At 49.0% G+C, this 25,558-nt stretch overlaps 1 protein-coding gene and 1 long non-coding RNA gene across 3 annotated transcripts; one reads left to right on the forward strand and one right to left on the reverse strand.

Annotated features, from left to right (window-relative positions):
• Positions 1-3,311: 3,311 nt before the first annotated feature.
• Positions 3,312-6,191, reverse strand: LOC132537444 (uncharacterized). The gene is made up of 3 exons (XR_009548878.1): positions 6,083-6,191; positions 5,659-5,958; positions 3,312-4,446 (listed from the first exon to the last, which is right to left on the reverse strand). It is a non-coding gene; the product is annotated as an uncharacterized LOC132537444 (long non-coding RNA).
• Positions 6,137-25,510, forward strand: NRBP1 (nuclear receptor binding protein 1). Of its 2 annotated transcripts, XM_007537811.3 has the most exons (18): positions 6,137-6,273; positions 10,869-11,098; positions 11,254-11,376; positions 11,553-11,654; positions 13,418-13,507; positions 14,441-14,481; positions 14,835-14,929; positions 16,363-16,446; positions 17,549-17,607; positions 17,738-17,836; positions 23,502-23,634; positions 23,798-23,903; positions 24,040-24,090; positions 24,190-24,325; positions 24,420-24,473; positions 24,562-24,625; positions 24,856-24,911; positions 25,005-25,510. In XM_007537811.3, exons 2-18 carry the CDS (start codon positions 10,889-10,891, stop codon positions 25,107-25,109), a joined length of 1,608 nt encoding a protein of 535 aa, XP_007537873.1. In that variant the 5' UTR covers positions 6,137-6,273; positions 10,869-10,888; the 3' UTR covers positions 25,110-25,510. The 2 variants fall into 2 exon arrangements, with proteins under 2 accessions (XP_007537873.1, XP_060042732.1); XM_060186749.1 differs by lacking the exon at positions 24,562-24,625 and having other exon boundaries at positions 25,005-25,131.
• The last annotated feature ends 48 nt before the right edge of the window (positions 25,511-25,558 follow it).

Below are 25,558 nucleotides of genomic sequence, written 5' to 3' on the forward strand. Positions count from 1 at the left end.
AGCGTACATTGCACAAAGTGCAAGTACCCGGAGTAAGGTTCTGGTTCGAGCCCCCAGCTCCCCACCACCTACAGGAGGTCGCTTCGCAAGTGGTGAAGCAGGTCTGTAGGTGTCTTTCTCTCCCCTTCTCTGTCTTCCCCTCCTCTCTCCATTTCTCTCTGTCCTATCCAATAACAACAACAACAGCTATGACAACAATAACAATAACCATAACAAGGGCAAGAAAATGGGAAAAATGGTCTCCAGGAGCAGTGGATTCGTAGTGCAGGCACCGAGCCCCAGCGATAACCCTGGAGGCAAAATAAATAATTAGATAGGTAAAATAAAATAAAATAAAACAAAACAAAAAATAAACAGGCAAGGGCCAGGTGGTGATGCACTTACTCCGTCACACATGTTTACCATGTACGAGGACCCAGGTTCAAATCTATGGTCCCTACCTATAGGGGGAAAGCTTCACAAGTAAAGCAGTGTTGTAGATGCTTCTCTTCTTCCCCTCTTGACCTCCCCCTTCCATCTCATTTCTTTCTGTCTCTATGCAACAGATGAATAAATAAAATGGGAACAGGGGGGAGCCCAGCGGTAGCGCAGCGGGTTAAGCCCAAGTGGCGAAGCTCAAGGACCGGCTTAAGGATCCGAGTTCCAGCTCCCGGCTCCCCACCTGTAGGGGAGTCGCTTCCCAGGCGGTGAAGCAGGTCTGCAGGTGTCTAGGTGTCTATGTTTCTCTCCCCCTCTCTGTCTTCCCCTCCTCTCTTAATTTTTCTCTGTCCTAACAACGACATCAATAACAACAGCAATAACAACAACAACAATAATAACTACAAATGGGAACGGGTAGATAGCATAATGGTTATGTAAAGAGACTCTCATGCCTGAGGCTTTGAAATTTCAGGTTCAATTCCCTGTATCACACCATAAGCCAGAACTGAGCAGTGCTCTGGTTTAAAAAAAAAGGGGAGTCAGGCAGTAGCACAGCGGGTTAAGCGCACGTGGCACAAAGCACAAGGACCGGCATAAGAATCCGGGTTCGAGCTCCCCACCTGCAGGGAGGTCCCTTCACAGGCAGTGAAGCAGGTCTGCAGGTGTCTATCTTTCTCTCCTCCTCTCTGTCTTCCCCTCCTCTCTCCATTTCTCTCTGTCCTATCCAACACCAATGACACCAACAACAATAATAACTACAACAACAATGAAAAAACAAGGGCAACAAAAAGGAAAAATAAATAAATATAAAAAATTAAAAGAAAAATGTCTTTTAAAAAAAGAGAGAGAAGGAAAGAGACAGAGAAACACCTGCAGCCTTACTTCACCATTTGTGAAGCTTCCCCCTGAAGGTGGGGACCAGGAGCTTAAACTTGGGTCTTTGTGGATTGTAATGTGTGCGTTTAACCAGGTGTGCTATTGCCTGGTCCCTAAAATATCTTTAATTAATTACAAAATAAAAATAAACATACAACTCAAAAGAAGGCAGTGGAGTCTCAAGTCTGAGGCTCTGAGCTTGATCGCTAGCGTCATCCCAGGTAGTTCCTTCCGGGATGGGGGCCAGGTTTGAATGTGGGCTGTGCACATGGCAAAGCAGCACACAAAGCAAGTGATCTATTATGCCATTCCTATTTCATCCCTTGCTGAAGAGAAACTCGGGAGTATCTAGTAAAAACAAACCTGGTGGTCTGGGAGGTGGCACAGCAGATAAAGCAGTGTACTCTCAAGCATGAGGTCCTGAGTTCAATCCCTGGCACCACATGTACCAGAGTGATGTCTGGTTCTTTCTTCTTGTCTTTCTCACTAACAAATCAACTCTTTTTTTTTAAAAAAAATATTTTATTTATTTTCTCTTTTGTTGTCCTTGTTGTTTTTCGTTGTTGTTGTAGTTATTATTGTTATTGATGTTGTCGTTGTTAGATAGGACAGAGAGAAATGGAGAGAGGAGGGGAAGACAGAGAGGGGCAGAGAAAGATAGACACCTGCAGACCTGCTTCACCGCTTGTGAAGCAACTCCCCTGCAGGTGGGGAGCCGGGGGCTCGAACCGGAATCCTTATGCTGACCTTGTGCTTTGCGCCACCTGCGCTTAACCCGCTGAGCTACAGCCCGACTCCCATAAATCAAATCTTTAAAAAGTCAAATCAAATAAAATCTGTATAGCCTCTGACTTAGAATTTTGCTTTATTTTTGGTGGCACCAGGGCATGTGACGTTATCTTCATTGTTTTAGTTTATATTTATTTATTTAGCCTCCGGGGTTATCGCTGGGGCTCGTTACCTACACTGAATTGAATCCACTGCTTCTGTGGCCATTTTTTCGATTTTTTTGGATAAGATAGAGAGAAATTGAGAGAGGAGGGGTAGAGAGGGAGAAAGAAAGATAGACACCTGCAGACCTGCTTTACTGTCTGTGAAGCGACCACCCTGCAGGTGGGGAGCCGGGGGATAGAACCAGGATCTGTCGTTGGTACTATGTGCACTTAACCCAGTGCACCACCACCCGGCTGCTATTTATAGTTATTTATTTAACTAAAGTGCTTCTCAATTCTGGTTTATGGTGAGTGCCAGGGGACAACGTGGGACCTTGGAGGCACAGTCGTGAAAATCTTTTTTTTTTTTTTTTTTTGCGAGAGCACTGCAACACAACAATGATAAAAAAAACAAGGGTAACAAAAGGGAAAAAAAAAAAAACTCCAGGAGCAGTGGATTTGTGGTGCAGGCACTGAGCCCCAGCAATAACCCTGGAGGCAAAAAAAAAAAAAAAAAAAAGGACTACTACTGTGGAAAGAAGTGAAAAAGGTAAAGTGAAGAAAACCATATAGTACTGGCTTCTATTTTATATACACATAAATATAGCATACATTGAAAAGAGAACATGAAGAAATGTACAAAATTTGTTTACCAGAGCACTGCCTGGCTCTGGATTATGGCGGTGCCAAGGACTGGAGCCTCAGGTACCAGAGTGATGTTCTGGTTCTCTCTCTTGCATTAATGAATAAGTAAAAATCTTTTTTTAAAAAAATCACTTAAAATTCAGGCAGTATGTGAGGGCTTTTTTCCTCCCTGGCAGGGTTAATTAATTAATTAATGAGAAAGATAGGAGAGAGAAAGAACCAGACATCACTCTGGCACATGTGCTGCAGGACCTCATACTTGAGAGTCCAAAGCTTTATCATTGCACCACTTCCCGGACCACCCTGGCAGGGTTATTAAAGGGGCTTTGCCTCTACTATTCCACGACTCCTGGTGGATAACTTTTTTTTTTTTTTGCCTCCAGGGTTATTACTATGAATCCACTGCTCCTGGAGGCTATTTTCCCCATTTTGTTGCCCTTGTTATCTATTTATTTATTTTTATTTTATTTAGTGATTTATGAGAAATGATAGGAGTGAGAGAAAGAACCAGACATCACTCTGGTACATGTGCTGCCAGGGATTGAATTTAGGACCTCATGCTTGAGAGTCCAATGCCTTATCCACTGCGCCACTTCCTGGACCACAACCCCCTTGTTATTTTTTAAATTATACTTATTTATTCCCTTTTGTTGCCTTTGTTATTTTATTGTTGTAGTTAATATTGTTGTTATTGATGTCATTGTTGGATAAGACAGAGAGAAATGCAGAAAGGAGGGGAAGACGGGGAGAGAAAGACATCTGTAGACCTGCCTCACCACTTGTGAAGCGAATCCCCTGCAGGTGGGGATCCGGGGGCTCGAACTGGGATCCTTATGGTGGGTCTTTGCGCTTTTTGTCACCTGTGCTTAACCCACAGCACTACCCGACTCTCTATTCCTGTTATTGTTGCTGGATAGGACAGAGAGAAATCTAGAGAGGAGGGAGAGACAGAGACGGGAGAGAAGACATCTGCTGACCTGCTTTACCACTTGTGAAGCGACCTCCCTGCAGGTGGGGAGCCTAGGGCTCGAACTGGGATTTTTATGTTGTTCCTTTGGCTTCACGCCATGTGTGCTTAACCCACTGCGCTATTGCTGCCCCCCTAGCTTTTTACACACACACACACACACACACACAGACAGGGAGGCCGAGCTGTAGTGCACTTGGTTAAACGCACATATTACAATGTGCAAGGACCCATGTTTGATTCCTTAGTCCCCACCTGCAGGGGGAAAGCTTCTAGAGTGATGAGGTAGTGTTGTAGGTATCTCTTTTTCTCCGTCTCCCCCTACCCTCTCAATTTTAGACTGTCTCTAATAAGAAAAGATAATAAAAATAGTAAAAACAAAACAAACAAAAAAAAAGAAACTCTTTCGGGCTGAAGCGCAGCAGGTTAAGCTGCAGGTGCCTATCTTTCTCTCCTCTTTGTCTTCCTTCCTCTCTAGATTTCTCTGTGTCCTATCCAATAACATCATCATCAATGGCAACAATAACAACAAGGATAACAAAATGGAGAAAATGGCGTCCAGGAGCAGTGGATTCGTAGTTCAGGCACCGAGCCCCAGCAATAACCCTGAAGGGAAATAAATAAATAAAAATAAATAAAAAAATAAATAAATAAGAGACAGAGAAGGAGCTGCCAGAGCACTGCTCCAATGCTTGTGGAGCTCCCCGGAAACAGGTGCTCCTGTGTGGTGACCAGGGGCTCCAATCACATGGTGAACTATGTGTCTACCACACACGTTGTCTCCATGCACCCACCCCACTGTACTTGGCCATTTTAAACAGGGATAAGAGACCAAAGAGAAAGTGAGAGCTTGAGGAAACCTGTAGGTTCTTTATGTATATTTGAAAGGAGCTAGTGGAGAGACTGGAAGATGGTTCACTGGTAGAGTACAGGACCGTGTGTGTGTGTGTGTGTGTGTGTGTGTGTGTGTGTGACAAAGTCCTATCCCCAGCACCACATATGCTGCAGAAGTGGTCTGGCCGTCTCATTTTTTTTTTTTTTTTAATTTTTATAAGGGAGTCGGGCGGTAGCGCAGCGGGTTAAGTGCACATGGCACAAAGCGCAAGGACCCGGGTTCGAGCCCCCGGCTCCCCACCTGCAGGGGAGTCGCTTCACAGGCGGTGAAGCAGGTCTGCAGGTGTCTGTCTTTCTCTCCTCCTTTCTGTCTTCCCCTCCTCTCTCCATCTCTCTCTGTCCTATCCAACAACGACATCAATAACAACAGCAATAATAACTACAGCAATAGAAGACAACAAGGGAAGCAAAAGGGAAAATAAATAATCAAATAAAAAAATTATATTTATTTTCCCTTTTGTTGCCCTTGTTTTTTATGCTTGTTTTAGTTATTATTGTTGTTGTTATTGATGTCGTCGTTGTTGGATAGGACAGAGAGAAATGTAGAGAGGAAGGGAAGACAGAGAGGGGGAGAGAAAGACAGAAAGAGAGAAAGGCAGCAGAGTGAGCTTCAGGTCCCGCCTTTTCTTTTCACGAGTCAACGAAGCTCTTTCCTTCACACTTGCTCACACTCGAAATCCTTTCTAAACACCCTTCAAGGAAGACTTCCCTGATGAGCCTGCTGTTTCCCGGTCGCACTCTCGTCAGCTAACAAGTGGGTAACAGTCTGTGACTGCCGCGTGGTTTTTCGTGCGTCCGCTTTCATTGAGTTGGCGACCCCTATGTCTAAGGAAGATCAGACGAGCAGACGGCTGGCCCAGTATCAGCGCCCCGCAACCACCAAGCGCTATTGGCTTTCGATGTTAACGAGCTCAATCTTACTACCGGCTTTTACGTTTTCTGAAGAATCGGTGTCTGGCTCGGAGTCCATCTCAGTGGCAGGCTGCTCCTCTCGCCCCTTTTGTCTTTCCCTCGGACTACAACTGTCATGGCGCTTTCCTAGAGGCGGGGTGGCCTTCCTTTCGGCCAGCGATGTCACCTGGGCGAAGGTATGGACAGAGACACAAGCCCCCGAGGGGACGGCGAGCCGCCAGCGCCGCGCAAGGCCTGGGCTGGACCGAACGCCGGGACTCCACTGCCGGAAAACGCCACCCGCGAGAGACCTCGGCGCCGGGCCCCGCCCACCTCCCCGCGCGACCAATGGGGAGCCCCACCCGCGAGAGACCTCGGCGCCGGGCCCCGCCCACCTCCCCGCCCGACCAATGGGGAGCCCCACCCGCGAGAGACCTCGGCGCAGGGCCCCGCCCACCTCCCCGCCCGACCAATGGGGAGCCCGCGGGGTGCGGCTCCGCTCCTCTGTTGGTCTGGAAGCCTCGAGGGTGGAGCCCACAGTTCGGTTGCGCTGCGAGGCGCAGCTGTGAGGGAGTCGCTCCCATCCGGGGCTCCGGAACCTTCTGACCCGAGGCTGAAGCGCAGGCTTGCGGGGTGCCGCATCTGCAGGTGAGCGCCGAGGGGCGTGAGGGGGACGGAGGGGCTCGCCCGGGGGCCGGGGAGAGCGGCCTGAGCCGCCCTGGCAGGACCCCGGGGGATTCCGGCGGGCCCCTGGCAGGCAGGCGTCCGGAGGTGGCCTTGGTCGGTCGGCGACTCAGGCCCGGCCGCCGGAGCTCCGGACCGCCGCGGCCCTCCCCGAGCTGCCGAGCTGCCGAGCTGCCGAGCTGCCGAGCTGCCGATCACGAGCTGCCCGGGCGGCGGCGGCCGTGTGGAGCGGGCGGCGGGCCTGCGGAAGCGCGGCGGCGGCTGCGGGGCGGGGCCTGCGCCCCGGCGGCCCGGCGGCCTTTGATGAGCTGGCGGCGGGGCCGGGCCCCTGCGCGCTCCGAGCGGCGGCCGCGGCCGGGCGACCTCCCCACCCCCGCCGGCCTCACCCGCGGGCCCCCGCCCCGGGGCTCGCGGCCTCCCAGACCCGTCGGCCCGCCGGAGGGGCGTTGACAGGCCGCGCAGGGGCGGCCGGGGGCGGCTGAGTTGCGGGCCGGCCCCTGACGAGACTCTCGTGGCTACTCTGTGATGCCGCTCGGGGCGGGGCGGCCGGAGGCGATCTCCCCTCCGAGCACAAGTGGCTTTTTCCAGATGTGATCGGACTCCGAGCTCCCTCCCTCTCTCTCCCGCCCCCTCGGCTGGGAGGATTTCTGCAAGTAGGGACGGAGCTGCAGGATCGTGGGCTTTGCCTTTTCTTTTCACCCACGGGGCCAAGACTGGGGACCGGGTCGCGTTCCAAGGGCGCAGCTCTGACCGGGCCTTCTCCGGATCGCCGGCCGGGGCTCGGGGTCCAGAAGTTTCTGTAGCGCCCGTTGGCCCCCGGCTTCCTCTTGGAATTCCACTGGTATTTTCTGTTGGCACCCAGCTGGCTATTTTAGCCGTTCAGATGCAAGATGCATTCTGTACAGCTGCTCTAGAAAATCGCACGAAGGACCTTTCTTCCCACTGACTTGGCTACTTTTCCGTGGGAGAAGGGAAATGAGCCCTAACTCAGGTTTCCTGTTCGGTGGCGGGGACAGGCAGAGGGAGCTTTCCCGGCGGGTTGTAGGAAATCTCTCTGTGGTGTGCAAGGAGCTAGAAAATAATCTGGAGGAAAAAATAATCTTGCAAGAATTTTTAGTTCCGTAGCGTTTTGTTGCCTTCTGGAATAGGCTAGAATAATGTCACTGAATAAAAATCTCCTGACTCGATTTCAGCAGTAGCGGGTTAGGGGCAAAGAAGGCAGAGGGGGACTCTGAAGGGTTGTGAAAAAGTGCGGATTTTTCCAAACATTGGCGTTGATCGGAGACTTGTGTATTTTGAACTAACTCAGGGACGAGTGTACTTTCCAACTGGGAAGTCCTCCTTGAGCCCAGCACATGCGGGTCCTTCACCGCTTTTGTTCTGAAACAGGTGGAAGAATAATCAGTGGTTGTCCCCTGACTTGTTGGAGGACAAATTAGTGACATTGAGCTTTTGAAAATTCTTTTTCTTGGAGTAGCTGTGTCCCTAAAAAAAGTAAACTCCACAATACTTTGTGCTGTGACCGTATCTTGAGTTTCTTGTACTTGAAAGGAATACCTGTGTCAGGTATTCCTAGAGAAGGCGGCCTGGGAGCCATGCAGTCAACCGAAGCTAGAAGCTTACAGCCTCAGATCTGTCTTAACTTGTGGCTCCGTGAGCGAGGGTGTCACTTATTTTGTTCACTTGTGTCTCAAACACCTAGCCCAGTGCTTAACCCACAATAAGTGCTTAGTAAACCTCTATTGAATGACTGAATGAAAAAAAAATGTTGCTAATCCATACCCACTTGCCACATTCACATCACAGGGAAGGTGAGGTCATCAGTGGTGAAGTCCCTAACCACGGCCAGTCACCTGGCTGGACGTGGCCTTACAGTGAACTGGCAGGCTCAGCCCGTGAGGTAGCAGGGAGCGGTGATGAGTTCATGTCAGTGGGACAGATGAGCTGCGTGTTCCGGCTGGCTGAGCTGGCTAAGGGTGCTGCAGATCTTAGGGCTGTATCAGGAATATTTTGGGCTCTGGACTCATCTGGTCTGAATAGTGCCTTATTATAAGTTCTTTTCTTTTTTTTTTTCTACCAGAGCACTGCTCAGCTCTGGTTTATGATGGTGTGTGTGGGGGATTGAACTTGGGACTTCCGAGCCTCAGGCATGAGAGTCTCTTTGCATAACCGTTGTGCCATCTCCATCTCCCCCATGCTATTATAATTTCTTAAACACAGTGCAAATAGGTTAAATAGGAATTCAGAGGCGAGGCTTGTGGGTGACTATTGATAAGAAGGAATGGGACCTCTGATGTTGCTTTTTAAAAAGATATTTATTTATTTGTTAATGAGAAGGACAGGAAGAGAGAAAGAACTAGACATCACTTTGGTGCATGTGCTGTTGGGGATTGAACTTGGGAACCTCATGCTTGAGAGTCCACTGTGCCATCTCCTGGACCACTGATGTTGCTGTTAGAGGCAGAAACAGGCAGAGAGTGAAAGAGATCATAGCACTGAAGCTTCTTTCAATGTGGAGGGGGTTGGGCTCACACCCGACACCCGATCTGTGTACTATCCAAGTGAACTGTTTTGCCAGCCCTACTTTTGGTTCTCTCTCTCTCCCTCTCCCTCTCTCTCCCCCATCTCTCTGCCTCCAGGGTTATTTATTTATTTTTTAGTGTTTATTTATTCCCTTTTATTACCATTGTTGTTTTATTGTTGTAGTTATTGTTGTTATTGATGTTGAATAGGACAGAGAGAAATGGGGAGAGGAGGGGAAGACAGAGAGGAGGAGAGAAAGAGAGTCACCTGCAGACCTGCTTCACTGCTTGTAAGGTGACTCTCCTGCAGGTGGGGAGCTGGGGGCTCGAACCGGGATCCCTTTGCCGGTTCTTGCGCTTCGGGCCAAGTGCGCTTAACCTGCTGTGCTACCGTCTGACTCCCTACCCCCAGGGTTATTATTGGGGCTCAGTGTCTGCACTACGAATCCATTGCTCTTGTGGTCTTTTTTATTTTTTTTTTCTTTAATTTTTTGTATAAGACAGAAATTGAGAGGGGAGGTTCGGATAGAGAGGGAGAGACACCTGCAGACCTGCTTCATTGCTTGTGAAGGGATCCCTTTATAGGTGGGGAGCCAGGGGCTCGAACCGGGATTCTTGCACGGGTCCTTGAGCTTCGTACTATGTGTGTTTAACTCAGTGTTTCACTGCCAGGCCCCTTACTTTAGGTTCTAAGGGAGGTCATACTGCCATAAATCATGTGCTCACCACACCTGGGTGTGTCATCTTTAAGCAAAATAGCTCCCCCCCTCTTTTTAATAATTTACCAGAGCACTGTTCTGCTCTGGCTTATGTTGGTGCAGGGGGTTGAACCTGGGACTTTGAAGCCTCAGGTATGAGAGTCTCTTTATGTAACTATTATGCTATCAGCCCTCCATCTGCTCCCTTTCTCTAGATGAGGAAAGTAGTTAAAATTTTAGTATTCAGACAGGACTACTTCTGACTTGGAATTTAAAGGAATAGGGAGGAAGTATACATGTTTATTCCTTTAAAATTTTTTTTATTATCTTTATTGGATCGAGACAGTCAGAAATTAAGAGGGAAGGGGGGGTATAGAGAGGGAAACAGACAGAGAGACGCCTGCCTGCAGCACTGCTTCATCACTCACAAAGCTTTCATCCTGCAGGTGGGGACTAGAGGCTTGAACCTGAGTCTGTGCATTTTAACATGTTTGCTCAGTCAGGTGCTCCACCACCTGGCTCTGGTCTTTTTTTGTCTCCAGGGTTATTGCTGGGGCTCGGTGCTGGCACTATGAATTCACTGCCCCTGAAGGCTATCTTTCCCCTTTTGTTGCCCTTGTTTATCATCGTTATTACTGTTGTTGTTTTGCTGGATAGGACAGAGAGAAATGGAGAGAGGAGGGGAAGACAGAGAGGGAAAGAAAGGTAGACATTTGCAGACCTGCTTCACTGCCTGTGAAGTGAACCCCTGCAGGTGGGGAGCTTGGGGCTCGAACTGGGGTCCTTACAGCGGTCCTTGTGCTTTGTGCCCTGTGTGCTTAACCTGCTGTACTACCGCGCGACCCCCGGTCTTTATTTATTTATTTATTTATTTATTTATTTATTTATTAATGAGAATGATAGGAGGAGAGAGAGGAAGAACCACACATCATACCGGTACATGTGATGCCAGGGGTTGAACTTGGGACCTCATGCTTGAGAGTTTAGTGCTTTATCCATTGTGCCACCTCCCGGATCACACCGGTCTTTTTTTAATGTATGATTATTTTTATTTTATTGGACAGAGACAGAAAGGACAAACACACACACACACACACACACACATCTACCTACATACTTACCTACCTACCTTCCTACAGACCTGCTTCACTGTTCATGAAACTTCCTCCTGCAGGAGGGCACTGGGAGCTTGAACTTGAGTCCTCGTGCCTGGTTACATGTGTGCTCAACCAGGTGTGCCACTGCCCAGCCTTCATGTTTTTAATTTGTTTATCAACCGCAGAGGTGACTAGAACTCCATCTTGACTCTCTGTTTCTCCCCTTGCTGCAATGAGTGTAGGCCTGAGTGTTCATTCCAGCATGTCGGAGGGGGAGTCCCAGACAGTACTCAGCAGTGGCTCTGACCCAAAGGTAGAATCCTCATCCTCCACTCCTGGTCTGACGTCAGTGTCACCACCTGTGACTTCTACGACCTCAGCTGCTTCCCCAGAGGAAGAGGAAGAAAGTGAAGATGAGTCTGAGATCTTGGAAGAGTCACCCTGTGGACGCTGGCAGAAGAGACGAGAAGAGGTGAGGTGGTGCAGGTGTTCTTGGCAGAGTGAATTCTGAGCGAGGGCCAGAGTCACAAAGGGGCAGACGGGAGCAGAGGCGAGCAGGCATGTCTTGGGCATGAAAGTGGGGGGGCTCGGGCAATGTTAACGCCTTTCATTTGTATTTCTCCTCAGGTGAATCAGCGGAATGTACCAGGTATTGACAGTGCATACCTGGCCATGGATACGGAGGAGGGTGTGGAGGTTGTGTGGAATGAGGTGCAGTTCTCCGAGCGCAAGAACTACAAGCTGCAGGAGGTGGGTGATAGTGAGGAGAGGGACCAGGTGGGGTGCTGCAGCTCTGGTATGGGGAGGCTGCTCCCTCTGAAGAGAATGTGTTGGGGTTACATTGCTTCTGGAGAAGGGCAGGGATTGGCCTTTTAGTACCGCAGTGATTTCTCAACTCTTATCCCACTGTCCTCCTCTGCTTCCAGGAAAAGGTTCGAGCTGTGTTTGATAATCTGATTCAGTTGGAACATCTCAACATTGTTAAGTTTCACAAGTATTGGGCTGATATTAAAGAGAACAAGGCCAGGGTAAGAATTTTTTCTGAATTTTCTGCAAGGAGACTAGCTTCATTTATTGTTCCTGTCATACTGGGTGATTAAAATACGGTGGTTTTCTTTTTTTTTTTTAATTTATTTTTCTTTTTGTTGCCCTTGTTGTAGTTATTGTTGTTGTCGTTGTTGGATAGGACAGAGAGAAATGGAGAGAGGAGGGGACAACAGAGGGGGAGAGAAAGATAGACACCTGCAGACCTGCTTCACTGCTTGTGAAGTGACTCCCTTGCAGGTGGGGAGCAGGGGCTCGAACCAGGATCCTTACGCCTGTCCTTGCGCTTTGCGCCATGAGCACTTAACCTGCTGCGCTACCGCTCGACTTCCAGTGGTTTTCTAACAGAACTGGAAGCAGCTGCTGTGGACCCAAGAGTAGGATTTGAACCACCACCTCTACTTTTTGTCTGGTTATAGATGGGGCAGAATGAGCTTCTGTTTCTTCCCATAGCTCTTATTATTCATTAGTTTGTATTGTCCTAATAAATCTTTTTAAAATTTTTAAAAAATATTTATTCCCTTTTGTTGCCCTTGTTTTATCATTGTAGTATATATCATTTTAGTATAGTTAGGGCTGGCAAGATAGGTTACCTGGAAGGCTGTGTGCTTTGCTGTGTGTGTGTGTGTGTGTGTGTGTGTGTTACTATTGTTGTTGTTGTTGTTGCATAGGACAGAAATGGAGAGAGGAGGGGAAGACAGAAGGGGAGAGAAAGACACCTGTAGACCAGATTCACCGCCTGTGAAGCGACTCCCTGCAGGTGGGGAGCCAGGGACTCGAACCAGGATCCTTACGCCGGTCCTTGAGCTTTGCGCCATGTGTGCTTAACCCACTACACTACCACCCGAACTCTCTGTCTTATTAAATCTTAAGGAAGTGATACTAAGAACAAGTGAAAAGGAGCTTAAAAAGAAAAAAAAAGTTTCTGGGGCTGGGTGGTGGCGCACCTGGTTAAGTGCACATGTTACAGTGCACAAGGACAAGGTTTGAGCCCTTGGTCCCCATTTGCAGAGAGAAAGCTTTGTGAGTAGTGAAGCAGGTCTGCAGGTGTCTTATCTTTCTCTCCCTCTCTGTCTTCCCCTCCTCTCTCCATTTCTCTCTGTTTTATCCAACAATGATGACATCAATAACAACAACAATAAAACGAGGGCAACAAAAGATAATAAATAAATATTAAGAAAAACCGTTTCCATGGTCCGTTAGCTGGCGCAGTGGATAAAGCTTTGGACTCTCAAGCATGAGGTCCTAAGGTCAGTCCCTCGCAGTACATATACCAGAATGATGTCTGGTTCTTTCTCTCCTATCATTTCTCATAAATAAATAAATAAAATATTTTAAAAAACTAAAAAAATAAAGTAACATTAAAAAAAAAAACTTATAGGAGTCGGTCAGTAGGGCAGCGGGTTAAGTGTAGGTGGTGCAAAGCGAAAGGACCAGCCTAAGGATCCCGGTTCAAGCCCTCAGTTTCCCACCTGCAGTGGAGGCGCTTCACAAGCAGTGAAGCAGGTCTTCAGGTGTCTGTCTTTCTCTCCCCCTCTCTGTCTTCCTCTCCTCTCTCCATTTCTCTCTGTCCTATCCAACAATGATGACATTAGTAACAACAGCAATAATAACTACAACAATAAAACAACAAGGGTAACAAAAGGGAATAAATAAAATATATTTTTAAAAAGCATCCAAATTTCAATATATATATATCTATTTTATATGTTACTAGGCTTTATCTGTGTGTTTTGTCTCTCTCTAGGTCATTTTTATCACAGAATACATGTCTTCTGGAAGTCTTAAGCAATTTTTGAAGAAGACCAAAAAGAACCACAAGACTATGAATGAGAAGGTATATAATGAAAGCAGACAAAGTTTTTGATATGGAGATTTGAGAAAGATGCTCATTATGAATTTGAATAGGAAGGGATGGACAAAAGTGGTTGAAAGGTTAAGAGGGGGTTTCTGGGTGAGGGTGCCCCACGACCCATGCCTTGCATGCAGGAGACCCTGGGTTTGGTTCCTGGCACCGAACATAGTGGAGCAGAGTTCTGCTTCTGGTCTGCTTTATTAAAAAACAAGTAAAAGTAGTTTAATAGTATAGTTAGGGCTGGCAAGATAGGTTACCTGGAAGGCTGTGTGCTTTGCTGTGTGTGTGTGTGTGTGTGTGTGTGAGACCTGGATTAAAAATAAAAGTGGGTTTACTGTTGATTTTGTTTTGTTTTGTTTTGTTGTTGGATAGGATAGAGAGAAATGGAGAGAGGAGGGTAAGACAGAGAGGGGGAGAGAAAGATAGACACCTGCAGACCTGCTTCAAGGATTGTGAAGCGACTCCCCTATAGGTTCGAGCCCCCGGCTCCTTATGCTAGTCCTTGTGCTTTGCGCCATCTGTGCTTAACCAGCTGCACTACCGCCTGACTCCCAGACTTTGATGTCTTAAGACAAGGGCCAATTGAATAAATAAAACTGTTGTAAAGTGAAACAGAAGTTCTCAAGTTTATGAGAAATGGCTCCACCACCTGTTGGAGGTGAATTTCCTAGAAGGGCTTTAAATAATGGGAGAGGTGGGGAAAAGAAATGTTAAACTTGCAGTATGCAAAAGACAGAGGGGGAGAGAAAGACAGACACCTGCAGACTTGCTTCACTACCCGTGAAGCAACCCCCCTGCAGGTGGGGAGCTGGGTGCTCAAACTGGGATCCATACGCTGGTCCTTGCACTTTGTGCTTAACCCACTGCCCTACTACCGGACCCCACTGTTGATCCTTCTATCAAACTTTGTTCCAGGCCTGGAAGCGCTGGTGCACGCAAATCCTCTCTGCCCTAAGGTAAGTAGAATCTGTTACTGCCTCCCATCATTCTTGATTTAGCACCTTCAGATTACAGGGCTCTCCTCTGATGTTCTCTGCCTCTCCCCACCCTCCTTGAGCCATACTCTGTCAAGATGAGACCATATGGGTCTTGAAAAGGGTTTCTGCTGATGCCCTAACCACGATACTGTCTCCCACCTCTTTCTCCTAGTGCTTACCCAGCTATTTAACTCACCAGTTGTTCTGGAGGCTTAGTATGGGGATTCTGTCTGTGGGGACCAGCAGGAGACCTGGCCCCTGGCTTTTGACCCGTGGGTTGCCCCTGCGCTTAACCTCCCAGTGGCCCCTCTAACAGCCCAGTGCCCCCACAGCTACCTGCACTCCTGTGACCCCCCCATCATCCATGGGAACCTGACCTGTGACACCATCTTCATCCAGCACAACGGACTCATCAAGATTGGCTCTGGTGAGGGGAGGGAGAGGTTCTGGGCAGGGGAGCTTCGGGAATGTGGGAACCATGGGGGTAAGATGAAAGGAATGGGAGCGAGTGGAACAAAATTCTGAGGCATGGGCTGGTAGTAAAGAGAAGAACCTTGTCAGGTAACTCTTAGGGAGAGGAAGGGGTGCTGACCCTGCACCCTTTGGGTGGAAAAGTGGGGCTAACGAGGAGGTCTTAGTAGGCTGTTAGGTCTGACTTGAGCCCCTGGGGCCAGACCCTACCCAAGGAGGTTCCAGGCTGTGCCTGCTGTGAGCGCTTCTGTTGCTGTGTATGTGTGTGCAGTGTATACCATTTTTGTGTGCTGTGTCTGTGTGGTGTTTGTGTGTCCATTTGTCTGGGGCTTGGCTGCTCCATGGCTCACAACTTTTCTCTGTTTTCCTCCCTCCCGCTTACGGGCTGCTCTGTTCCCAACAGTCTTTCATAGGATTTTTGCTAATGGTGAGAGCTCCCTCTGCCCCGCTTGGGGCTCTGTTTGTGCTGCCTCTGCTCCCTCTGCGGCTGCCCAGTGCATGCAGTCGTGGGAGCAAGCCCCACCCCCCACCCCGCCTAATTCTGCCTGCCTGGCCTTTGCCCTGCCGGCCACCATCCGCTCGCCCTTCCATAACCTGCTTGTTTCCTGTGGATCCTGCCTGGCTGGCCGCTTACGTCATGGATTCTTATTTCCCATCGTCAGGCTGGCTCCCCAAATCATACTGTGCTCCCAGACTGTGATTTGTAGTCACTGTTAATGATCTGAGCGAGTCCATATTGGGCCTGGCCCTGGTTCCTCTTTCAGCCCTGTGGTAGCAGTGTTGAGGTGTGGAGGGGTAGGATAGGGGTCTAGAAATGTTGTTGGATTAAAAGTGAAAGTGAGTCAAGGGATTTGGTTCAGTTTGAGCTTTTCTTAAAGTTCAACAAAGGTGGGTAAGGAGGCATTATCTATTTGGCTGTATGTGAAGCCCTTTTTTAGCCAAACTTCTTCGGTCTCGGTCTCTGTCCGTCCTAGGCCATTCTCTTTTCAGGGTACTTAAAATAACTAGATACGTGTTTTCATGTGCTCAGGAATTAGGTTAGGTGAACTTGGGTTTTGGGGAAGATGAACAGGTCACATGTGAGAGTCTGCCCCACGTTGCTCCTACCAGTACAAAGCCCCCTGCTTACCTGTTAGTTCAGTTTGGAGCCTTGGTTGGCACTAAATTAGGATCTCAGGTGAGAAGCAGCAGGCCTGAGAGAGGGGAGGTAGGAGTGCACCTGGCTAGGGGTTTTCACCTGCAGTTCACAATGGCTCAGGAATACGTGTGTGCCTCTTGACGGTTAGAAACTTCAGGAGCAAATTGGGCTTTGGGAGGCCTCTCTCTGGAATGAGATTGCGCTGAGTTAGTTGATGGTGGTCAGATTGTGGATGTCTCCCCTACTACTAGTGGCTCCTGACACTATCAACAACCATGTGAAGACATGTCGGGAAGAGCAGAAAAATTTACACTTCTTCGCACCAGAGTATGGAGGTGAGGCATCCCAAACCCCCCGCCCCCGTTTCTCTACCCTGTCCTGTCCCCATCTCCAGGTTCCCATTACAACCTGGGAGATAGAGGTAGCAGCACCGAAACTTCTAGTCCTTTACTGGAATACAGGGGGAAAATCCCCCCCCCCCGGGCTTTTGCACTTACATAATCCCAGAGCTTTACTCTCTCTTTTTAAAAAATATTTATTTAATCCTTTTGTTGCCCTTGTATTGTTGTAGTTATTATTGATGTTGTCGTTGTTGGACAGAACAGAGAGAAATGGAGAGAGGCGGGGAAGACAGAAGGGGAGAGAAAGATAGACACCTGCAGACCTGCTTCACCGCCTGTGAAGTGACTCCCCAGCAGGTGGGGAGCCGGGGGCTCGAACCGGGATCTTTGCACTTTGCGCCACGTGCGCTTAACACCGCTGTGCTATCGCCCGACTCCCCATCTCAGAGCTTTTGATGAGCACTCTTTCCCCCACCTCACTCCCCACCCACTCCCTCCCCTAAAGAGGATGAGAGAGAGAGATCACAGCACCACTCCCACCCACTTGGACTCCTACATGGTGGTGAAGGCCATGAGTCTAGGTCCGTGCATGTGGTGAAAGATGCACCTCCTGGGTGAGCTGGTTTTTTTTTTCTTCTTCTTTTTTCAAAATGTTTCCAGGGGCTGAGAGATACCTCACCCAGTCAGGTGCATACCTCACCACACATGAATGAGGACCTGCGTTTAAGACCTGGCATCAAGCCGGGAACACCATGGACAGCACCGGGGGCAGCTCCACAGATGGTGGACTGGTGCTATGGTATCTCTTGCACACTCGATCTGAAGTTTGGAAGGAAAACAAAAAATCTTGGCCTAGGAACAGTGGCATTGTGCATGTATGAAGCTTTTTAAAAAAGTGCTTTGGGTGGGGATAGATAGCATAATGGTTATGCAAAGAGACTCTCATGCCTGAAGCTCCAAAGTCATAGGTTCAATCCCCTGCACCACCATAAACCAGAGCTGAGCAGTGCTCTAGTTTAAAAAAAACAACAATGTTTTTACTGTTCTCTGCTCCCTCCCTCTGATTCATCATCGAAACGTCCTCTGTCTTCTCTAGAGGTCACCAGTGTGACAACAGCAGTGGACATCTACTCTTTTGGCATGTGTGCCCTGGAGGTGAGACCGGCAAAGGGGCAGATTAGAAGATGGGAAGTGGAGGGAGGATGGATCAGCCACTGCTCTTGAAGGGGTGATGATTAACCTGAGGGTCTTAAGTTTCTGCTTTTCCCACTCCCATTCCCTGCAGATGGCAGTGCTAGAGATTCAGGGCAATGGAGAGTCCTCATATGTGCCACAGGAAGCCATCAGCAGTTCTATCCAGCTTCTAGACGACCCACTACAGAGGGTAAGAATCTTCAGTATTTCTCTTTGCTTCTTTGTCAGAGTTTTCTCCTCCCTTCCTTCCTTCCATCCTTCCGTCCTTCCTTCCTTTTTACCTACCTACCTACCTATTGGGGATGAGTAAACTTTTCTGAGAACATAAAGCTGAAAGGCAGGGCCAGGCGATGACACACCTGGTTAAGCACACACACTACAGTGCTCAAGGACCCAGGTTCAAACCCCTGGTCCCCACCTGCAGGGGAAAGCTTCACGAGTGGTGAAGCAGGTGAAGCTCTCTCTCCCTCTCTATCTCCTCTCTCAGTTTCTCTTTGTATCCAATAATAAATTTTAAAAAATTAAAAAAACAAAACAAACCAATAAAAACTACAACCCCAAAAACAGAAAGGCAAGCCCAAAGCAACAAACTGTCCCTAGATGCTACTGTCTATCATGTGTTGCTACCCACTGGCTTAGGTTACGCATTTAAGGTGGGTATACTGGGGTTAAAGGTCCTATTTTAAATTCGGTATGTAGGGTTGAGGGAGATAGGATAATAGTTTTTTTATTTTTATTTTTTTAATATTTATTTACTCTCTTTTGTTGCCCGTGTTGTTTTATTGTTGTAGATATTATTGGATAGGACAGAGAGAAATGGAAATGGAGAGAGGAGGGGAAGACAGAGAGGGGGAGAGAAAGACAGACACCTGCAGACCTGCTTCACCACCTGTGAAGGGACTCCCCTGTAGGTGGAGAGCCAGGGGCTCGAACCGGGATCCTTAAGCCGGTCCTTGTGCTTTGCGCCAGCTGCGCTTTAACCTGCTGCGCTACCGCCTGACTCCCAGGATAATAGTTATGCAGAAAAGACTTTCATGCCTGAGACATCAAATGTCCCAGATTCTTTCCTCAGTACCACCATAAACCAGAGCTGAGTGATCTGGTAATAAGTAAATAAATAGGGTGGAGGTAGATAGCATTATGCAAACAGACTCTCGTCTCAGGCTCCAAAGGCACAGGTTCGATTCTCCATGCTACCATAAGCAAGAGCTAAGAAGTGTTCTGGTAGAAAAAGAAAAAGAAAAAAAAGTAAATAAGTAAACAAGGTGGGGTTGAGCACACATGGTACAATGTGCTGGGACCTGGGTTCAAGTCCCAGTCCCCACCTTTAGGGGAAAAGCTTCACAAGTGGTGAAGCACTGCTGCAGGTGTCTCTGTCTCCTCCCAATTTCTGTATCTAGCCAATAAATAAATGAAGATAATTTCTAAAAGGTTAAAAAAATAATAGGGGGGGGGTCCTATACATGTAGGTAAACTTAATTTTATGTCATTGATCCAGATCCTCAGATAACCATCTTGATATTTTTTTTGAAACTTTAAAAAATATATTTATTTTCCCTTTTGTTGCCCTTGTTTATTTATTGTTGTAGTTATTATTGTAGTTGTTACTGATGTCACAGTTGTTAGAACAGAGAGAAATGGAGATAGGAAGGAAAGACAGGGGAGTTGGGCTGTAGCGCAGCGGTTTAAGCGCAGGTGGTGCAAAGCACGGGGACCGGCATAAGGATCCCGGTTCGAACCTCGGCTCCCCACCTGCAGGGAAGTCGCTTCACAGGCAGTGAAGCAGGTCTGCAGGTGTCTGTCTTTCTCTCCCCCTCTCTGTCTTCCCCTCCTCTCTCCATTTCTCTCTGTCCTATCCAACAACGACAACAACAATAACTACAACAATAAAACAAGGGCAACAAAAGGGAATAAATAAATAAATATTTTTAAAAAAATTAAAAAAAAAAGGAAGGAAAGACGGAGTGGAGGGAAAGACCCCTGCAGACCTGCTTCATCGCCTGTGAAGCGACTCTCCTGCCGGTGGGGAGCTGGGAGCTCGAACTGGGATATTTATGCCGGTCCTTGCGCTTTGTGCCAGCTGTGCTTAACCCGTTGCACTACTGCCCGACTCCCAACCATCTTGATATTTTTAAGCATGTCATTTGGTTTGAGTCAATTAAGTCAGTTATTTGGGGCTTTTGAATAAAATATTTTAAAATATTTATTTGAGAGAGAAAGAAATGGAAAGCGAGAACACACCAGAGCACAGAACATCACTGTGGCACATGCAATGCTAGGTATCTATGTCAGGACTTAATGCTCGAGAATCTGATCCTTGGCTAGGGGGTAAATAGCATAATGGTTATACAAACAAACTCTTTTGCCTGAGGCTCGAAAGTCCTAGATTCAATCCCCCACACCACCATAAATCAGAGCTGAGCACTGTACTCTGGTATAAAAAAGAAAAAAAGGCCCGGCGTAAGGATCCCTGTTGGAGCCCCCGGCTCCCCACCTGCAGGGGAGTCGCTTCACGGGCGGTGAAGCAGGTCTGCAGGTGTCTTTCTCTCCATCCTCTGTCTTCCCCTCCTCTCTCCATTTCTCTCTGTCCTATCCAACAACAATGACATCAACAACAACAACTACAACAACAATGAAAAACAACAAGGGCAACAAAAGGGAAAATAAATATAAAAAAAAGAAAAAAGAATCTAATGGGGGGCTGGGTGGTACTGCAGCAGGTTAAGTACACATGGTGTCAAGTGCAAGGACTGACGTAAGGATCCTGGTTCGAGCCCCCGGCTTTTCACCTGCAGGGGAGGTCGATTTACAAGCAGTGAAGCAGGTCTGCAGGTGTCTTACCTCTCCCCTTCTCTGTCTTCCCCATCTCTTTTGATTTCTCTCTGTTGTATCCAACAACAGCAGCAATGACAATATTGACAATAATAACAACAGGGCAACAAAATAGAGAAAATGGCCAGGAGCAGTGGATTTATAGTGCAGGCACCAGCCCCAGCAATAACCCTGGAGGCAGGGGGAAAAAAAAAGAAAGAAAAAGAATCCAGTGTTTTATCTGCTGGACCAGGTTGCTGACTTGTATAGTTTCAACTAAAAAAGTGGCTTGAGGGAGTCGGGCAGTAGCGCAAGCAGGTTAAGCGCAGGTGGCGCAAAGCACAAGGACCGGCGCAAGGATCCCGGTTCAAGCCCCCGGCTCCCCACTTGCAGGGGAGTTGCTTCACAAGCAGGTCTTCAGGTATCTTTCTTTCTTTTCCCCTCCTCTCTTGATTTCTCTTTGCCTTATCCAACAGCAACAAAATGGAAAAAATGGCCTCCAGAAGCAGTGGATTCTCCAAGGAGGCAAAAAAAAAAGTAGAGGCTGGATTTGGGGGTCCACACAAGGAGAGTTGGCAGCTCAGATCAGTGTGAAGGGGACCAGGAGAGATGAAGACTAGGGAGGTCTTAGGGTAAAGTAAAATAAGTTCCCAGTTCAATGATGGGTTTGATGTTCAAGTGCAAGATTTGCTTGCTTTATGACCTTGTTGGCCTGAAAAGCAGAAAGCACATTCATCGTGATGGCACCTGAAGGAGGTGGGGAAGGGGCACTGAGAAAGCATGGGCAAAAACCAGTGGGTTTAGTGGACAAACACTGTACTGGGCTCGACTACTGTTGACTACACAGGTAAGACTGGGGAACGAGAACGGGGTAGGCGGTTAGAAGACTAATAAAATAGAGGTGTAGAAAATTAGGAAAAAGAGGGAGCCGGGCGGTGGCACAGCAGGTTAAGCACACATGGCGCAAAGCACAAGGACCACGTAAGGATCCCAGTTTGAGCCCCCGGCTCCCCACCTGCAGGGGAGTCGCTTCACAGGCGGTGAAGCAGGTCTGCAGGTGTCTAGCTTTCTCTCCCCCTCTCTGCCTTCCCTTCCTCTCTCGATTTCTCTCTGTTCTATCCAACAGTAACAACAGCAACAACAACAATAATAATAGAAAGAATTATACCTCTCTCTATAAAAAAAATCAGGAAAAAGACATTCGGCTTGAACAGTAGAGAAGGGAGAGAGCAAATAATGCTGGGCTTAGTGTCCCTGACGGCCATTTTTATTTGACTTCTTTTCCTACGAGAAGTAGAGAGGGAGGATTGAGAGAGTGGCAGAGAGATACCTATAGCACTGCTCCACTTCTTGTAAATCTCTCTGCACTTGGGGGGGGGCAGGGGTTGAACTTGTGTCCTCATGCATAGTAATAGGTGTGCTACCACCTGGCCCCTTTTTCTTTTTAAACTATTTTTACCAGAGCACTACTCAGCTCTGGCTTATGGTGGTCTGGGGGACAGAACCTGGGACTTCAGAGCCTCAGGCATGAAAAATTCTTTTACATAACCATCATGCTCCCTCCCTCTCCTGCCTAAAACAATGTATTTTTATGAATGATAGCAGAGCAGTGCTTAGCTCTGGCATATACTGTGCTAGGATTGATTGAACCCAGAACCTCGTGGTATTTTTATGAATGATAGCAGAGCAGTGCTTAGCTCTGGCATATACTGTGCTAGGATGGATTGGACCCAGAACCTCGTGGTATTTTTATGAATGATAGCAGAGCAGTGCTTAGCTCTGGCATATACTGTGCTAGGATGGATTGGACCCAGAACCTCGTGGTATTTTTATGAATGATAGCAGAGCAGTGCTTAGCTCTGGCATATACTGTGCTAGGATGGATTGGACCCAGAACCTTGTGGTATTTTTATGAATGATAGCAGAGCAGTGCTTAGCTCTGGCATATACTGTGCTAGGATGGATTGGACCCAGAACCTCGTGGTATTTTTATGAATGATAGCAGAGCAGTGCTTAGCTCTGGCATATACTGTGCTAGGATTGATTGAACCCAGAACCTCGTGGTATTTTTATGAATGATAGCAGAGCAGTGCTTAGCTCTGGCATATACTGTGCTAGGATGGATTGGACCCAGAACCTCATGCATGCAAGTCCTGCACCTACTGCTGAGATGTCTCCCAGCCCATTTACTCTTCCCTCTTCTTTCTTGTTCCCCCCATCACTGCAGAGGGCAAGGCTATCCAATTTTTTTTTTTTTTAAATATTTATTTTATTTATTTATTCCCTTTTGTTGCCCTTGTTGTTTTATTGTTGTAGTTATTATTGTTGTTGTCGTTGTTGGATAGGACAGAGAGAAATGGAGAGAGGAGGGGAAGACAGAGAGGGGGAGAGAAAGACAGACACCTGCAGACCTGCTTCACCGCCTGTGAAGCGACTCCCCTGCAGGTGGGGAGCCGGGGTTCGAACCGGGATCCTTATGCCGGTCCTTGTGCTTTGCGCCACCTGCGCTTAACCCGCTGCGCTACAGCCCGACTCCCAATTTTTTTTTTTTTAAAGCAAAGTTTACGGTGACTTAAAGTCATTGTCTCAGGTGGAGGGTAGATAGTATAATGGTTATACATAGAGACTCTCATGCCTGAGGCTTCAAAGTCCCAGGTTCAATCCCCTGCACCACCCTAAGCCAGGGCTGAGCCGTGCTCTGATTTAAAAATAAAAAAATAAAGTCACAGTCTCAGCCATGCTACCTGCCTTTGGGTAACCCCCAACTCCAGAGTTCTTCATAAGGGTCCCTTCAGGATGGACTGAGGCCTCAGTGTCTAGCTGGTAGCCCAGTTTTGCTTCGGGGGTTGAGGCCCAGCTCTTAGGCGCCTGCTTGCTGGGGTGGGTTCTGCCCTCGTCTGGACTTGTCCTGTTCCCTCAGCCAGTGTTGAGCACCTGCACTGTACGTGCAGTACAGAGCCTTGTGCCGAGTACAGCGCGTGCTAGATGATGAACGAAGGGGGAGCTTGCCTGCCTCCTGCTCCACGTCTTGTTCCTTGTTGCAGGAGTTCATTCAGAAGTGCCTGCAGTCTGAGCCTGCTCGGAGACCTACAGCCAGAGAGCTTCTGTTCCACCCAGCATTGTTCGAAGTACCCTCGCTCAAACTCCTTGCTGCCCACTGTATTGTGGGACACCAGCGTGAGTCCCTTGGCCCTCTTGGGAATCTCTTTCCAATCAGGAGCCTTGTAACTGTCCCCCTTCACTTTGACTCCCAAAGGGGCTATTCCCCCCCAGTCCTGTGCTTCCTATGATACTGGTCTCATTATCCCTCCGTAATCCTCATTCGTGTCATGCCTTCCAGACATGATCCCAGAGAATGCTCTGGAGGAGATCACCAAAAACATGGACACCAGTGCTGTACTGGCTGAAATTCCTGCAGGACCAGGAAGAGATCCAGTGCAGACTTTGTGAGTAGCTAGCTGGAAGGGCCTGAAAGAGACAGGCCACTCCTGAGGGTTCTGTCAGCTGTCCATTAACTGGGAATGGCTGACTCCTCTCTTGCTTGTTTCCTGTCTTCCATCCTCTCTCTCTTTACTCCTCCAGGTACTCTCAGTCACCAGCTCTGGAATTGGATAAATTCCTTGAAGATGTGAGGTGAGAGAGGAGTGAGGAGGAAGGAAGTTTTTCCTGAGGCAGCAGGGGCAGGCACCCTTAGGCACTGACAGCGCCTTGACCTGTCTGGTCTCTCTCCAGGAATGGGATCTATCCCCTGACAGCCTTTGGGCTGCCTCGGCCCCAGCAGCCACAGCAGGAGGAAGTGACCTCACCTGTGGTGCCCCCCTCTGTCAAGACACCAACACCTGAACCGGCTGAGGTGGAGACCCGAAAGGTGGGCATTGTGGGTGTGATGGTCTCTTGTGGTCGAAGTGTGAGAATGCATTTCTGCCTGCTCCTCTGGTGACCCGCCTGTGCGCTCTCGTTAGGTGGTGCTGATGCAGTGCAACATTGAGTCGGTGGAGGAGGGCGTCAAACACCACGTAAGGCTCCGGGCCTCGGGCACAGCCCAGGGCAGGGTGGCCAGAGGAGGGGAGTGGAGCCTCATTTTCTGACTGTCCTATTCTCCAGCTGACGCTTCTGCTGAAGCTGGAGGACAAACTCAACCGGCACCTGAGCTGTGACCTGATGCCAAGTGAGTCTCTCCTTTCCCTCTGAGGATGGAGAGTCTGTGAGCCTTATCTGTGAGGGCCACGTTTAAGGGCGGGAAGGCGGCCAGGCAGTGAACACGCTGACCCGCAGTCATCTCCCTAGAGCTGGAGGGCGGACCTCCCAGTTTGGCGTTTATGGTTCTTCCCCCGGTTGTTACGAGCCCCCCCCCCCCACACACACACACTTACACTCTGCTCCTCTTGCTCCTGTCAGATGAGAACATCCCTGAGTTGGCAGCTGAGCTGGTGCAGCTGGGCTTCATTAGCGAGGTGAGCCCTCCTCTCCCACCCCTGCCCCATGGCTCTCCATCAGTCCGGCCTCCTGTGTTCTCCCGTCGGTCTCACCAGCGGCTCTTCCCCCAGGCTGACCAGAGCCGCCTGACTTCTCTGCTGGAGGAGACCCTGAACAAGTTCAACTTTGCCAGGAACAGCACCCTCAACTCGGCCGCTGTCACCGTGTCCTCTTAGAGCTCCCTGAGCCAGGCCCCTCCCGGCGCTGTGGCCTCCCCTAGAGCTGCAGCCTGCCCTGCGCGCCCGCCCCAGTCAGTATTACCGTGTGAAGCCCCCTCTGTTATCAGGAGGGCTCTGGGGCTCTCCGGTCGTGAGCACCCCGCCCCTTCCGGCCCTGCCTCCCCTCTGCACTTTGTTTACTTGTTTTGCACAGACGTGGGCCTGGGCCTTCTCAGCAGCCGCCCTCCAGCGGGCCGAGCTGACTGCGCCCCCGCCCAGCCTGTGCGGAGGGAGGCCGCGGCCACTGACTTCCGGACCCGCTGCGGCGAGGACGGGCGCGGGAGCGGGATGCTGCGGTGGTGGCCTGGGGCCGCGGGCTTCGCCTCAGTTGCTGCTGTAATAAAGTCTACTTTTTGCTACGAGCTGGTGTGATGTTTGCACGCCGCCCGCCAGGGGGCGCGGTGGGG

The sequence above is a fragment of the Erinaceus europaeus genome, chromosome 3 (genome assembly GCF_950295315.1).
Source record: "Erinaceus europaeus chromosome 3, mEriEur2.1, whole genome shotgun sequence".
NCBI lineage: Eukaryota > Metazoa > Chordata > Mammalia > Eulipotyphla > Erinaceidae > Erinaceus > Erinaceus europaeus.